This window comes from Dendropsophus ebraccatus, chromosome 1 (genome assembly GCF_027789765.1).
Source record: "Dendropsophus ebraccatus isolate aDenEbr1 chromosome 1, aDenEbr1.pat, whole genome shotgun sequence".
NCBI classification, from domain to species: Eukaryota; Metazoa; Chordata; class Amphibia; order Anura; family Hylidae; genus Dendropsophus; species Dendropsophus ebraccatus.
The window spans coordinates 199,162,965-199,178,292 of record NC_091454.1 but is presented as its reverse complement, the minus strand read 5'-3'; the positions used below and the strand labels follow the sequence as shown (position 1 = coordinate 199,178,292).

General features: G+C 41.2%; 1 protein-coding gene across 8 annotated transcripts in view; it reads left to right on the top strand.

Moving 5' to 3' along the window:
* Positions 1 to 8,454: 8,454 nt before the first annotated feature.
* The window catches only part of LOC138785844 (zinc metalloproteinase-disintegrin-like batroxstatin-2), a 32,141-nt gene continuing 25,267 nt past the window's right edge, over positions 8,455 to 15,328 (top strand). For 5 of the 8 annotated variants that reach the window (XM_069962710.1, XM_069962622.1, XM_069962530.1 and 2 more), the window contains exons 1-7: positions 8,455 to 8,540; positions 11,256 to 11,338; positions 11,897 to 11,976; positions 12,284 to 12,362; positions 13,342 to 13,418; positions 14,081 to 14,261; positions 14,726 to 14,788. In XM_069962710.1, the coding sequence (XP_069818811.1) occupies positions 8,489 to 8,540; positions 11,256 to 11,338; positions 11,897 to 11,976; positions 12,284 to 12,362; positions 13,342 to 13,418; positions 14,081 to 14,261; positions 14,726 to 14,788 (615 nt within the window). In that variant the 5' untranslated portion in view covers positions 8,455 to 8,488. Of the gene's footprint in view, positions 8,541 to 11,255; positions 11,339 to 11,896; positions 11,977 to 12,283; positions 12,363 to 13,341; positions 13,419 to 13,850; positions 13,915 to 14,080; positions 14,262 to 14,725; positions 14,789 to 15,328 lie in introns of those variants that run through there. The other 3 variants (XM_069962362.1, XM_069962800.1, XM_069962886.1) reach the window with 3 other exon arrangements.

Genomic DNA, 15,328 nt, shown 5'->3' with positions numbered 1-15,328 from the left:
CATCTCGATGTTTGGTTCGGATCCTGAACATGAACATAAAAAAAAGCTCGGCATTCATGAACAAATAATGAACGTACAGTAGAAGAGTATGTTTTGGTCTACGCACATGTGTACGCATTATCAGGTGCAAATTACGCAGTTGCGTACGTTAACAAGTTCGAATATGTTCGAAAATTATAGTTATAACCTTTCCAACAATTATAACAATTTCCAACAAATTTTTTGTGATTGGCGAACAAGAAAAATAAGCATCATGTTCGTACAAACATGCGGACATTTACCAACATGTTCGCTCATCACTAATAGTTTCAATCGGTTCAGGGTCTGAATGTTCAGACTGTACCAATTGGGAGAACGTCCTCTCACTGCTCTGTGTAAGAAAAATAAGTCAGGCTCCGTAGACTCACATTATGAGCATGTCTCTTTTTTTAATACAGAGTGAGGAGTGGTTTCGCTGCAGCGTGTCTTCTCCCCGCTCGTTCTCCTGATGGGTCCTGGTCTGAACACTCAGACTCGAACTGATGAAAACTTTTGACATGTCTCTGTGACAAACAATCTTAGTAAATCAGCTCCATAGGGTTTGGATATGAGTGGCCAAACATTATATAGATGCAAACAGGGAACAATGTTATGGAGCCCTCCAGCACCAGGGCTGCAATTAGGGCAGTACTGGCGGCACTGCTGACAGATTCCCAGGGGCACCCTTGGTCATCTGTGGCTTGCCAATCATCCATTACTAACTATTCACTCTGTGACAATTCACTAAAATGAATGGGCTTGAGATAATAATTAGTAATACATGCCAAAAAGGTGACAAAAAGAGGGCAGTTGTCAATTTATACATACTTTCCCAGTAAGAATAACAGAGGAACATAATATAGCAGAGCTGTAAGGAAAGATGCTCAAGAATGTAAGGACCGGCATGTCAGGAGACACGGCACATCCTCTATACCGAGAAACGGACACCTCCAAAACTTACGTAGTCATACACATTATTTTATTATTTTATGCAGCAATAACATCTAATGTAACCTCCTGTTTTATGATTGTGTCCAGTTACACACGAATGAGGATGTTACACCATTGTTCTTATATGTAGTGATGCAAATTACAAGACTTCTTACAGGTTGTTGCCCAACCTTGTGGTGGTGGTGTATATACTGAAGCAGCTTGGTCATGATAAGGAAATGGGTTCTGTAGAATTCCACTCAAATCATTGATTTACCAAAGATTTAATGGGGGTATTCTGAAGAAGTTATCCCTATCCACTGAGCCACAAGATCTGCTGTCATACACAGCCGGACTCCTGCCACAACTGACGGGATCAGAGATAACTCAGATCCTGGGGTTTAATATTGTGGTCATTAGTGACTATCTTATCTAAAGTACACTACTTAAAGTGTACCTGTCTTTATAACTTTCAAAATCTAAATCAACAGTAGATGTGATATAAAGGATGTTTGCAATTTACGTTCATTATTATTATTATTATTATTATTATTATTTTAGTTATCACAGAAAACACAGCACTTCCTGTGTTCAAATCCTTTTTTTTTTTTTTTTTTCAAAAGAGTCTAAACACAGGAAGTCCCGTGTTTCTCAGGTCATCTGTACTCACAGAGAGAAGGCAGTCATGTAATTATTGGACACATTGAGTCGTGACTCTCTGTACTGGCCGGGACTTCATGTGCTTGGTCTGTGTTTTTTCAACCAGCATAAGACTAAAAATCTGCTTTTCCGGAGACAGGACCTGGATTTCTGGTAAGTTCAACTTTGTTTTACAGCATGATAACAAAAAATATAATGAATGTATATTGCAAACTTGCTTTATATCACATCTACTGTTGATTTAGACTTTGAAAGTTATAACAACAGTGGCACTTTAAACCATCAGACACTCTTCATATACAGTGGTTTGCAAGAAATTAGAACAACAAAAAGGTTTTTTTTTTTCAGTAATTCAATTCAAAAAGTGACCTCATATATTCTATAGAGTCATTACATACAGAGTGAACTTTTTCAAGAGTTTATTTCTGTTAAAGTTGATGATTATGGATTACAGCCAGGAAAAACCCAAAAGTTAGTATTTCAGAAAACTAGAATAATGTACCCAAAACACCTGCTTCCTAAGTGTTATAAAAGGTCCCTTAGGGCCCTATTCCACAGTAACGATAATCGGCCCCATTTGGCCCGATTCGGCCGATTATCGTTCGGTGAAATAGAGAGAATGATCAGCCAATGATCATGTCATCGGCTGATCGTTCATTTAGGGCCAGACCTAAAATCATCGTTCCCCCGACGCGCATCGCTATGGTTGAATAGCGGCGGGCGACCGACGATTTGACAGCAGCAGCAGTAATACATTACCTGCAGGTCTTCTTCTCCGCGCTGTCTTCATCCCCGGGTCCCGCGCTCTCTATCTTCTGAATGGCCGGCCATTCAGAAGATAGAGCGCGCGGGACCCTGGGATGAAGACCGCGCGGAGAAGACCTGCAGGTAATGTATGGTGCTGCAAGGGCATCGGTAACGATGTCCTTGCAGCCCTTGCTCAACGATCATCGGGCCGTGGAATAGGCCCAGTAAAAGCGCGGCGATCTAGCAGATCGCCGCTCGTTTACATTGTTGATCGGGCCCTCCTCGGCCCGTAGAATAGGACCCTTAGTCTGGTTCAGTATGCAACACAATCATGGGGAAGACTGCTGACTTGACAGATGTCCAGAAGGCAGTCATTTACACACTCCACAAGGAGGGTAAGGGTGGTATTACACGGGCCGAGCAGGGCCCGATAATACCTGTAAACGAGCAGCGATCTGCTAGATCGTTGCTCGTTTACTGGGCCTATTACACGGCCCGATAATCGTTTGACAAGAGCTGCAAGGACATCGTTACCGATGTCCTTGCAGCCCTTGCTAAACTGGCATACATTACCCATCCACGTTCCAGGGCTGCTCCTGCGTCCTCTTCTCCCGGGGGTCCCGCGCGCTCTCTAGCGTCACAGCAGCCTGTCAGCTGGTAGGCCGCTCAGCCAATCACAGGCCGGGACCGCCGCGGCCTGTGATTGGCTGAGCGGCCTATCAGCTGACAGGCCTCTGTGACGCTAGAGCGCGCGCGGGACGCAGGGAGAAGCGGACGGCAGGAGCAGCCCTGGAACGTGGATGGGTAATGTATATCGTTAGTCGCCGGCCACGCACCGCTATTACACGCAGCGGTGCGCGGTCGGCGCCCGACGAAAATAGGTTCTAAACTTTATCAACGATCAGCCGATGATCGTTGTCATCGGCTGATCGTTGCATTTATTACACGGAGCGATAATCGGCCGAATCGGGCCAATTCGGCCGATTATCGTTCCGTGTAATACCACCCTTAGTCACAAAAGTTCATTGCTAAAGAAGCTGGCTGTTCTCAGAGTGCTGTATCAAAGCATATTAATGGAAAGTTGAGTGGAAGGAAAAAGTGTGGAAAAAGATGCACAAGCAACCGGAAGAACCGCAGTCTTAACAGGATTGTAAAGAAAATGCCATTCAAAAATTTGTGAGAGACTCACACAGAATGGACTGCTGCTGGAGTCAGTGCTTCAAAAGCCACAAGCACATCCAGACGTCTGCAGGACATGGGCTACAAGCATTGCAACCCATGTGTCAAGCCACTCCTGACCAAGAAACAACGCCAGAAGCTTCTTATCTGGGCCAAGGAAAAGAAGAACTGGACTGTTGATCAGTGGTGCAAGGTGCTGATTTCAGATGAAAGTAAATTTTGCATTTCATTTGGAAATCTCGGTCCCAGAGTCTGGAGGAAGAGTGTAGAGGCTGTACACAGTCCAAGCTGCTTGAGGTCTAGTGTAAAGTTTCCTCAATCGGTGATGGTTTGGGGAGCCATATCATCTGCTGGTGTAGGTTCACTGTGTTTCATCAACACTAAAGTCACCGCTGCCGTCTACCAGGAAATTTTAGAGCACTTCATGCTTCCCTGTGCTGAAAAGATTTTTGGAGATGGAATTTTCATCTTCCAGCAGGATTTGCCACCTGTCCACACTGCCAAAAGTACCAATCCCTGGTTTACTAACCACAGCATCACTGTGCTTGATTGGCCGGCAAACTCGCCAGACCTTAACCCCATAGAGAATTTATGGGGTATTGTCAAGAGGAAGATGAAAGACACCAGAGCCAATAATGCAGCGGAGCTGAAGGCCGCTATCAAAGCAACCTGGGCTTCAATAACACCTCTGCAGTGTCATCAGCTGATCGCCTCCATGCCACATTGCCGCATTGATGCCGTCATTGTCAGGAATGTGACTTTGCGCTCCTCGGTCCGTGCTGGGCGACCGAGGAAGCGCTGAGCCTCTGGTTGTTTTTTGTTTCCAGTTCTGTCTGAATGCTGTCTTAGTTTCCCAGCCACACCCGCATTGCCTGTTACACTCTGGCAGTGCAGGGGTTACTCCTTATAAGACCTGTCCAGCTGAGCTGGGTGCTGGGATCAGGGCTGATCCAATCAAGTGCTGGACCCAGTCCCTGATTCCAGATAAAAAGCAGCAGGCTCTTCATTTCCCTGCTGGCTATTGAGTGTTACTCAGCTAAGCGCTTCAGCTCTCCTGGTTCTGTTACTTCTGTTGTCTGACCTATTGCTTGATCTCCCAACCTGCTTTGTCTGCTGCCTGCCCTGACCTCCTTGCCTGTCTCTGACTCTTCTTCTGCCTTACGTTTTTGTACCTCGCTGACCGCCGTTGCTGACCCGGACCGTAGACTCTTCATTATTGTGTTTGTTTCGTCTGTCTTGTTTTGTGTATCACCTGGTGTAGGACAGGGACTGACACCGTGGTTGCCCGCGGCCGTTTAGGGCTGTTGAGGCAAGTAGGTAGGGACAGAAGGTGGGTTCCAGTGGTTAGGGCTCACTGTCTTGTCCTGTTCCCTACCTACGTCCGGCGCTTTTGTGACAGTCATTCATGCAAAAGGTGCCCCTGCCAAGTATTGAGGGCATTTACAGTACAGACTTTTCATTTGGTCGACATTTCTGTGTTTAAAACATTTTTTTTCAGTTGGTTTTATATAATATTCAAATTTTCTGAAATACTAACTTTTGGGTTTTTCTTGGCTGTAACCCATAATCATTAACTTTAACAGAAATAAACGCTTGAAAAAGTTCACTCTGTATGTAATGACTCTTTAGAATATATGAGGTCACTTTTTGAATTGAATTACTGAAAAGAGAAAAAAAAATTGTTGCTATTCTAATTTATTGCAAACTACTGTAGCTGGGTTTAACGTCTCAAAACCAGCTATATTAATCCCACCCATTCTTAATATCTTATATTTACTTATGCAATGACCTGATAAATGACAGCATGCTATGATCTGGAAACTTTAAAGAAATTATATAGAAGGTATATAGTTTATTTAATATTGTAAAAAAAATTATTATAAAAAAAATAACGTGTATTTGCTCAATATTTATATATATATATATATATATATATATATATATATATATGAGAGAGAGAACATTATGATGATTATTGTTAGTTATTATTATGATCAATCACTTGATACTTAGTTCCCCATCTCACGTTGGCAACACATACACATATTTCACTTGAAATATCACTTTCTATTGTACATCCTAGTCTAATGCAGCACTTCAAGTTATTGTCGATTTGCATCATCGAGCTCTGTTTAGAGGTAGGTGCTTGTGCACGAGGTCCATGTGTGATTCGAGCCCTCTCTATACCCAGATGTTATCAGCTATCTCTGTTGGAAGCTATTTTAACTATGCCGCTGTCAATTGCTGCCACATGGAGAATCGCTCAAACTGTTTAATTATCACATTCCCGATCTCGGGAAGCTCAAAGCGCAAAAACCTACCAAAGTGCAAAATTGCTGAATTTTGGCCACATCACATCCCAGAAAAAAATTTATAAAAAGTGATCAAAAAGTTACATGTATGCAAAAGTGGTAAAAATAAAAAGTACAGGTCATGGCACAAAAAGGGACATCTCAAATAGCCCCATAGACCAAAAAATATAAAAATGTTATAAGGATCAGAATAGAGCCATTTTAATCATATATATATATATATATATATATATTTTTTATTTTATTTTTTTTTTAAGTTAACATTTGTTTAAAGTAGTAAAATAAAATAAAAGATATATACAGTGCCTGTCATTGTAATCATACTGACTTGAGGAATATAGAAAACATGTCAGTTTTACCACCTGGTGAATGGGAAAAAGATAAAACTCCACCCAAAAAAAAAAAAATAGTTTTTCAATTAGCCTCCCAAATATATATATATATATATATATATATATATATATTTTTTTTTTTTTTTTTTTTTCTGTTTTGTTGCATATTTTATGGAAAAATGAAGAGTCTCATAAAGTACAATTGTTGTTGTAAAAAAAAAAAGACCTGATATGGGTCTGTAGGTGAAAAAAAAAAAAAACGGTAAGGCCTTTTAACCCCTAGACGACCCTGGACGTAGGGTTACGTCATGGAAGTCTGTCCCCAGACGACCTAGGGCGTAACTGTACGCCCTGGGTGTTTCTCCCGCTATGAAGCGTGCTCCGGAGCGGAGCGCGCTTCATAGCAGGTGGGGGCCGGCTGCAGTGAGCAGCCGGGACCTCACCAGTAATGACACGCTGCAGCGATCGCGCTGCCGCGTGTCATTAACCCCTTAAACGCCGCGATCGCGTCGCGACCGCGGCGTTTAAGTGTAAGTGACAGGGTGAGTCCCCTGTCACTTACCGATCGGGACCCCCGCAGTGTGACTGCGGGGGTCCCGATCGTTGAAACGGACCGCCGGAGGTCTCTTACCTGCCTCCGTGCGGTCCGATCGGCGATCTGCTGCACTAAGCCTGCACAGGCAGGCTCAATGAGCAGATCGCCGATAACACTGATCAATGCTAGGCCTATGGCATAGCAATGGTCAGTGTAAAAATCCAAGTAGTGAATGTAGAAGTCCCCCAAAGGGACTTCAAATGTGTAAAAAAAAAAAAGTTCAAAACACTATTACACTACCCCAAAACCCCTCCCCCAATAAAAGTTGAAATCACCCCAATTTCCCATAATATAAATAAAACATAAAAATAAATAAATAGATAAACATGTAATATACCGTAGCGTGCGTAATTGTCAGATCTATTAAAATATAACAAGCGTCATTGCGAACGGCGAACGGCGTACACGAAAAGAGGGGAAAAAGTGCGCAGATTAACGATTTTGTTACATTATATATTAAAAAAAAATCAATAAAAAGAGATCATGGCGGAAAAAATGACACCCCATACAGCCCCGTAGGTGAAAAAATAAAACCGTTATAAGTGTCACAATAGGCCCATTTTATTAATATTTAATTGCCAAAAAAAAGGATTTCATAAAAAAATATATATATATAACAGTAGAGAATCTGTGTAACCTGCATGTGGTTGTGTTCGGACTGACCTATAGAATAATGGTATCATGTCGCTGTTACCATTTAGTGCATTACGTAGACACAGGAACCCCCCAAATGTTACCATATTGCATTCTTTTTTACGATTTCACCTATTTATATCTTCATAAATAATATATTTGGAATTCCGTCATACATGTTATGGTAAAATGAATGACGCCATTACACAGTACAACTATTCCTGTAACAAACAAGCCATTACATGGCCTTGTAGATAGAAAACTGAGAGTGCTAGAGCTCTTAGAAGGGGAGGAGGGAAAAACAAAAGCGCAAAGATCAAAATTTGCGCGGTCCACTGGGTCATTTTGGGCCTGGTCCTCAAAGGGTTAAAAACGAGGAGGAAGTAACAAAAAAAAACAAAAGTTGACTCGGTCTTGAATTAGAAGACTTGTTAGTGTTCAGAGCTGAGAGCACTTGGCTTTATACCAGGGATAAGGAACCTTCAGCCCTACAGCTGTTACAAAACTACAATACCCATCATGCCTGGACAGCCAAATCTAAAGCTTTGGCTGTCCGGGGATGATGGGAATTGTAGTATTGTAGTCTTGCAACAGCTGGAGGGCTGGTTTCCCATCCCTGCTTTATACAATGGGGGAGGGTGACATTTTAACAAATTCAATTTAAAACATAAGTTTTAGAAATGAGTTCACTTTGGACAGTTTATAAACTTACAAATACAAAAGTGTATATATATATATATATATATATATATATATATATATATATAATATAGCGAGAGAGAGAGATATAATATATATATATTGGTTGTTAAAAAAGAAAAAACGACTGCAGGCTGGATCTGGCATTACATGTTGTAGGATCTGTATGATTTTGTATGATTCCATTATAGCCCATAAATTACTGAAGAGCTAGCAATCAGTTTTGCCAATTTTGGCTCCTAATATGGCTTTTGGGAAGTACACGTATGACGTAACATCTATCATATTGAGAAATCCACTTCCACATGCAAAATCATATCACTTGCACACACTTCCTTCATCACTACTTCATCTGAGACACAGGAACGAACAGCACAGCTACAATGCTGAGGGCTGCCCTGCTCCTCCTCGTCATCCTGAGCGGCCAGAGTCAAGGTGAGCGCTTATTGTAATAGAAGGGTCCTACGAGGTTCCACATTGTTGGTTCTCAATTGTGATTTTTTTTCTTTATAAAGTTAGATTCTGATTGTGTGAAAACATCCTGTAGAAGCAACTGCTCAGATAGCTTCCTCTTTTTGCCATACCACCACAATGAATACAGTTTTAAAGTATTACTAGAAGTGACTATTGGAGAGAGTTATCCTTCCCTTCTACGACCTTTCAACAAGGGAAGCTCTGAATTTATGTCCAGAAAGTATGTTCCTAGGATTGCTCATTACTAGAGATAAGCGAACCTCGAGCATGCTCGAGTCCATCCGAACCCAATCGTTCGGCATTTGTGTACATGTATAATACATGTAGACATACCATTTAAAGGGAATGTATTTGAATCTGTTTTGTTTGTTTGCTTGTTTGTTTGTTTCTTTATTTATTTATTTATTTATTTATTCTAACAATTAAAGCTTAATACTTAAACATTCTTTTTTGTAAGGCTGGGTTCACACTAAGTTTTTGCAATCCGCTTTTTTCAAAAACGGATGCATTTGTGTGCATCTGTTTTGATCCGAACAGATCATCTTTTTTCCTAAACTTTTTTCAAAAACGTAGCTGACCTTATTTTTGTGTATGTTAAAAAAAACGGATGCATTTTGATCCATTTTTTGTAATGAAAGTCAATGGAAAAGCAGGTCAAAATGGATGCACACAAATGCCTCCGTTTTTTGAAGAAAAAAAAAGGTAGCGTGAACTCAGCCTAATCTGTTACTATTTTCTGAATGTATTTTTTTCTTTTTTATTATTATTTTGTACATTATTATGGGGGCTGCCATCTTGCCCAAGCTGTTTTTTTTCACAGCTTTAAGAGATTTGCTTTACAGCAAACCCCATGGGCATGGGCACAATAGACTGGACCGGACCCTATTCATACAATAGAAGAGTTTTCTAGGCAAGTGACCTGGGCAGAGGTCATTCTATAAGAAGGAGAAATTGACCACTATTGGCCCTAATGGATTGTATACTTGGACTACTAGTTATGGTTCTGATGTCTCTCCAAAACACATGATGTCAGACGTAAAAAAAAAAAAAAGGACCATACTCAAAGGTTCATTAATGGAGATGAGCAAGCAGGAAGTGACGTCACTGTACAGGATGGCCGGTCTGATTTATAAACTGGAAAATTCCTTTATTAAGTCAGTCCTTTTACTGTATATCATCAGCGGCCACTTCATAGCTAGTTCCTTTCTTAGTGCCGCTTCTTATTGCATCATGTCATATTGCATCACTGTAGTGCTTCCTGCTTTTCATCTGGGGCCTGGATCACATCCTTAGTGCCCACACACATTTATATCCATTGGGGTGAGAGGGGTTGCACAAATTCTGTATATCCCAGGCACCCCCAGTGCACTGCAATAGTGTGTGGTAGTGGGGTTAGGTTCTGGTGGGTGACTTAGGAAAGTTAGTGTACTCAAGGATGATGGACTGCAATGCCCTATAGCAGGATGCAGATCCAACAGAGATGTGAGGTGTTAGCCACAAAGCTCTGGTCCCGCCCAGAGGCCTATGTAGGTGGAAGCTTCTCTCCTCTGACTAGACTCATTCCTTCTGGACGGCAGGAAACATAGATTACTCCTTCTTGGATGTGGCAGGATAACTAGTATTCCACCATCAGAGACTGGATTACTATAGTTTTGAAGGAAGGCTTTGCTCATGTGCACACTGTGATCAATTGACAGACTGGGTCAACTCCCAGCACTAATACTGCGTTTACACGGAACGATTATCGTTCCAATTTTTGCGGTAATGAGCGCATTTGAGCGATAATCGGCCCGTGCAAACACAGCGAACGATCAAGCGATGAACTATAAATCGTTCATTTTGATCTTTCAACAAGTTCTCAAATCATCGTTGGTCGTTCACAAAAAATTTGCATATCGTTTAGTGTAAACAGTTTCAACGATTCAACCTATGTGTGAGATGGGCTTAAGTGATCTTAAAACGATCGAAATAACGATTTTTCCAAACGATATATCGTTCCGTCTAAATGCTGATCGTTATAAAAAAACATATCGTTATTTTGAATTGTTAATCGTTCGATTGGGCGAATTATCGATCCGTGTAAATGCAGCATTAGCCCGGCAAGATCTCACGCATGCACCATGCAGCAGGTGCAGTGTATTAGTGAGGCGGCTGATTCCCATTGCGTGGGTCTGAATAAGACTGTATGGTGCAGGCATGAGATCCCAACAGGGCTTGGGGAGGGAGGAGAGAATATTAGCTAACAAGCAGAAATCTTGGTGTTGTTGTCATTATATGATTAAATTGGGTCTTCACAGATTTTTATATTGATCTCCAGTCTTCAGAATAGGCTCATAGTCTGATCGGAGGGATGTCAGCACCCTAACTGATCATCTGCTTGGCAGCTGTAGTCCTGGCATATAGATAATGAATGGGCCAGAAGCAGATTTCTACCTTGATGTTTAGTGGCTGCATTGTGTTACTGCATCTCAGCTCCCATTAGAGTAAATGGGAGCTGAGCTGCAGTAACTACACAATAAACAGAGCCGTCTGCTTCCACCCCTGTTTGTTATGTACTGTATAAGCCAGAGCCACAGCTGTCAGCCAACTGATCAGTGAGGCGGCCAGGTGATGATGGCCTATACTGAGAAATATAGCATCATATCATATCAGTAATCCTATGTTCATTTCCTACAGGCTTCACTGAAATTCTAGCGGGACAAAAGTATGAGGTGGTCTTCCCGCGAAAACTTCACGCACAACACAAGAGAGACACTCAGGTACAGCACAAAATAACCATCAATATAGATGGTTTGTTATATTGTCTATCTGTCATATCCATCTTTATAGTATCTTTCTATGTCACATCTATCAGTATACCGTATATAGATACTGACTCACTGCCTATTGACAGGTTAGTCATGTTTTGCACAGATCTTCGCACTGATCTGGATACTTCTATAGTTGTGTTTTTTTCCGTGCTCAGTCACTTCTATGTGGTTACTTGTGAAACATACATCCTTTTCCGGTAAATGAGTCGCTGGTTTATGCTTTGTATTGGTAATACTTCACAAAAAAAATCAATGTTAATGGAAAGTTCCTTAAAAGTGGCAGCGGATGGTGCTATGTCCCCTCTGCTGGTGGGATTTCTATAACCACCTATAGGCATCTATAATACTGGTGAGTTCTTATAGGGCACTGGTGTGTTGGGGTCGCCTCAGGCACCAGGTCCTCTGCACCCTCTTTTGAATGTAATCTCTTTATTGGATTCACATCAGTATTTTATACTACCACTCCTATGTCTATTAGGTAATACCTGAATGTGTCTCTTTCTTTAGCAGAGTGAATATCCGGACCTGGTACAATATGGCCTAGAAGTAAACGGTCATCCAATGATTCTTCATCTAGAAAAAACGGAGTGAGTGTCTGCTCTATATCCACAATTCTATTCATATATTTTCTAAATGTCATAATAAAAATATTTAGGTAAAAATGTCAACCCCCCCCCCATTAGTGCCTTAGGCATATGGTAGGTGGGGGCAATGGTACAGATGTTGCACCGGGACCGAGAAGCATTATGTTATGCTTCTAAATCCCTTTTTGTGACCTCTATCCTAAACGCCACCCATTGCATGAGATGAATCTGACAATGTAATATCAATCTAGTTGACCATTGATGCCAGTGTGATATATTCTAAAAAAAATGTAATTTTTTTTTCATGCAGAGACCTAATATCTGAGAATTACACTGAGACTCATTACCTAGATGATGGTTCTCCGGTTACCACCAGTCCTGATATAAGGGTACGGTCATTGATATCACTAAGGGCGCTCACCCGCCTATATATGAAGCATACACATAGAAATTCCATTGAATATAATCAGATGAATGGGTTTTCTATGTACGGAATGGTGTGATAGTGGAAGTCGACATGAGCAGAGAGAGAGAAGATACTGGTACCTTATACAAGCCTTCGACTATACTGCAAGGTCCTATACACATTGAGGACAAAAGACAGCGAGTTAAGGAAATTCTTTAATAGCATCAAACACAGGCATTACAGCGGCCTTCATGAATATTAGATTGGTCAGAGCTCTGGTAGACATGAATAGGATCTGCAGAACATTTTTTATGTTATCTACCCATTATAGTACTCTGCTACTGGCAAGGAGGTCCTTCCACTTTTAGAGCACCTACGAACCTTTACCAGGCCCCGCAAACATAGACAAGGGTCTCTAGCTGGGTTTAGACCCCACCACACTAAGGACCATATTCCACCAGACGATAATCGTTTGCATAATCGTTAACGATTAACGATCTCAAACGACCGCTATTGCGAAGGACCTGTAAACGTTCACTCATTTCCATGGAAAGATAATCGTTACTTATGATCGTAATTGCGATTGTTTTTTCTTTGCTATTTATTAGCTATTGCGTTTGTATCTATTGCGAACGACCGAACGATGTCTTATTCAATGCGAACGATTTGCAAACGTTTTGCGAACGAGCAACGGTAAAAATAGGTCCAGGTCTTACGAAGCGATCAACGATTTCTCGTTCGGTCGTTAATCGTTAACTGCATTTCAACCGAACGATTATCGTTTAGATTCGAACGATTTAACGATTTAATCTGAACGATAATCGTCTGGTGGAATAGGGCCCTAACACTACACAAACTCATATCCCTAATCCATCTTGTGAATATCGGCAGCCTAGGCAGGTGCTGTGTATGGTCAGCTTCATTTTTCAACACAATTGACAATTATATTTTTTGTCTTGTAGGATCACTGCTTCTATCAGGGGTATGTTAGGAATGAAAACGGCTCCCAGGTCAGCCTCAGCACATGCCATGGATTAAGGTGAGGAGTTAATAATAATAATAATAATAATAATAATAATAATAAGGGCCTTTATAGCAGAGAGGAAATACGTCTACAAGACACAATTCAAATTAGGAGTTTATGTGATTTAAAGGGGTTGACTAGTTTAGAGGACCAATTTTTTCATATTGGAGAATTCTTAGTTACTAGAGGCCTGATCCCCTTTTCAGGATCCTTCAGAGCAGAGAGATTTATCAAACATGGTGTAAAGTGAAACTGGCTCAGTTGCCCCTAGCAACCAATCAGATTCCACCTTTCATTCCTCACAGACTCTTTGGAAAATGAAAGGTGGAATCTGATTGGTTACTAGGGGCAACTGAGCCAGTTTTACTTTACACCATGTTTGATAAATCTCCCCCAATGTCTCACTTTGGAGGACCAGACCTGTCCTGCATTACACAGACGGCCAATGGATATGACTGGTCATTGTGTAATGTTCCATTTCCCCTGCGTTGTCGCTGTAGAGAAATTGCAGGTTTTTACAGCTAATTCCAGGGCATTCCAGCAACATGACACTAGACCAGTTTAGCAAGAAGGGATAATCCAAAGCAGAGAATGCCTTTAATATTAGAGCTTATACTGTACATTTGGTTTCTGGAAATCTTGATTTGACCCAAACATTCTGTGATATTTTCTTCTAGTGGAGTTATTATGGCGCAGGAAAAGAAATTCTTGATTCAACCTTTGAATATGTCAGAGACTGGGGCACATGCTGTATATCAGTATCAGGCCCAGGAGACCCCCAAAACCTGCGGGGTGGATGATACCAGTGTCAATGAGACGATAATGACCAAGATTGACTTTTCAAGTAGCAGTGAAGAGGTGAGTTATTCTATCTCCTATCTATGTAAAAAAAAAAAGGGGGGGTCCATAGCTTCTTAAGTCCCACTCTGTTGTGAGTCTTGGAACATAAATAGGGAAATACTAGGGTGGTCCCTTATACGTCAAAGTTTAACTCTGTTGTGGGCATTGCAACATGACAAGAGTTTACCAAAGCCAGGCATCCATCCACAGACAGCTGTTTCGGGGTATTTGCCCCTCATCAGTGTAGAGCAGAATTCTGGCTAATGGGGGCAATGAAAAATAGACCAAAAAAACACACCAATCACTGAGCTCAGGAAGATCAGTGAAAAAAATCCAATGAAGTACTCATTTAAGAGTTGACGCAAAAGGGGCCCCCCTGGTATTTCCCTATTTATGTTCCATCTATTTATCTTTTTGCTATCACTAGTAGATATATGTATATTATAATATAACATTAAAATTACTCTGCTTTATCATCCTAGAAACAAGCATTCCTAAAAGCAAGAAAATATATCCAGATCTATATTGTAGCAGATAACTCTATGGTAAGGGTGTGATTATTCTTGGATGAATATACTGTATTTTTATGAGTCTAATACCTGGTCTGGGGTTATAGGTATAGGTGTATAATTGATGACTTGCTGGAAATAATGTTTTCTATTTATTAGAAAATGCCTTATTGAGAAATGACAATGTCACAATGGAGCTCCTCTATTCAGTGACTGTGGCTTCTGCTCTAGTGGACAGCCCTAGTGTTCAAAGTACATGAGCAGCCATTTTGTTTACTAGACACATAAACCTTCATCTCTCCTGAAGGTGACTTGTATAGCTGCCTCTAATACCAGAGAAATACCTGCTGATCACGGGCGGTCAGATACCAGACCTGGGGTGATCTGCTGAATGGCAAAAAATTCTCACAATGGGGTGGTACGCAGGAGTTAAAGGGGTTAAAGGGGTTATCCAGGATAGGAAAACATAGCTGCTCTCTTCCAGAAATAGTATCAGTTTGTGTGTGTTACTAAATCCAGTGAATGGAGCCGAGTTGTAGTACAACACACAACCTGAGGGCAGGTGTGATTCTGTTT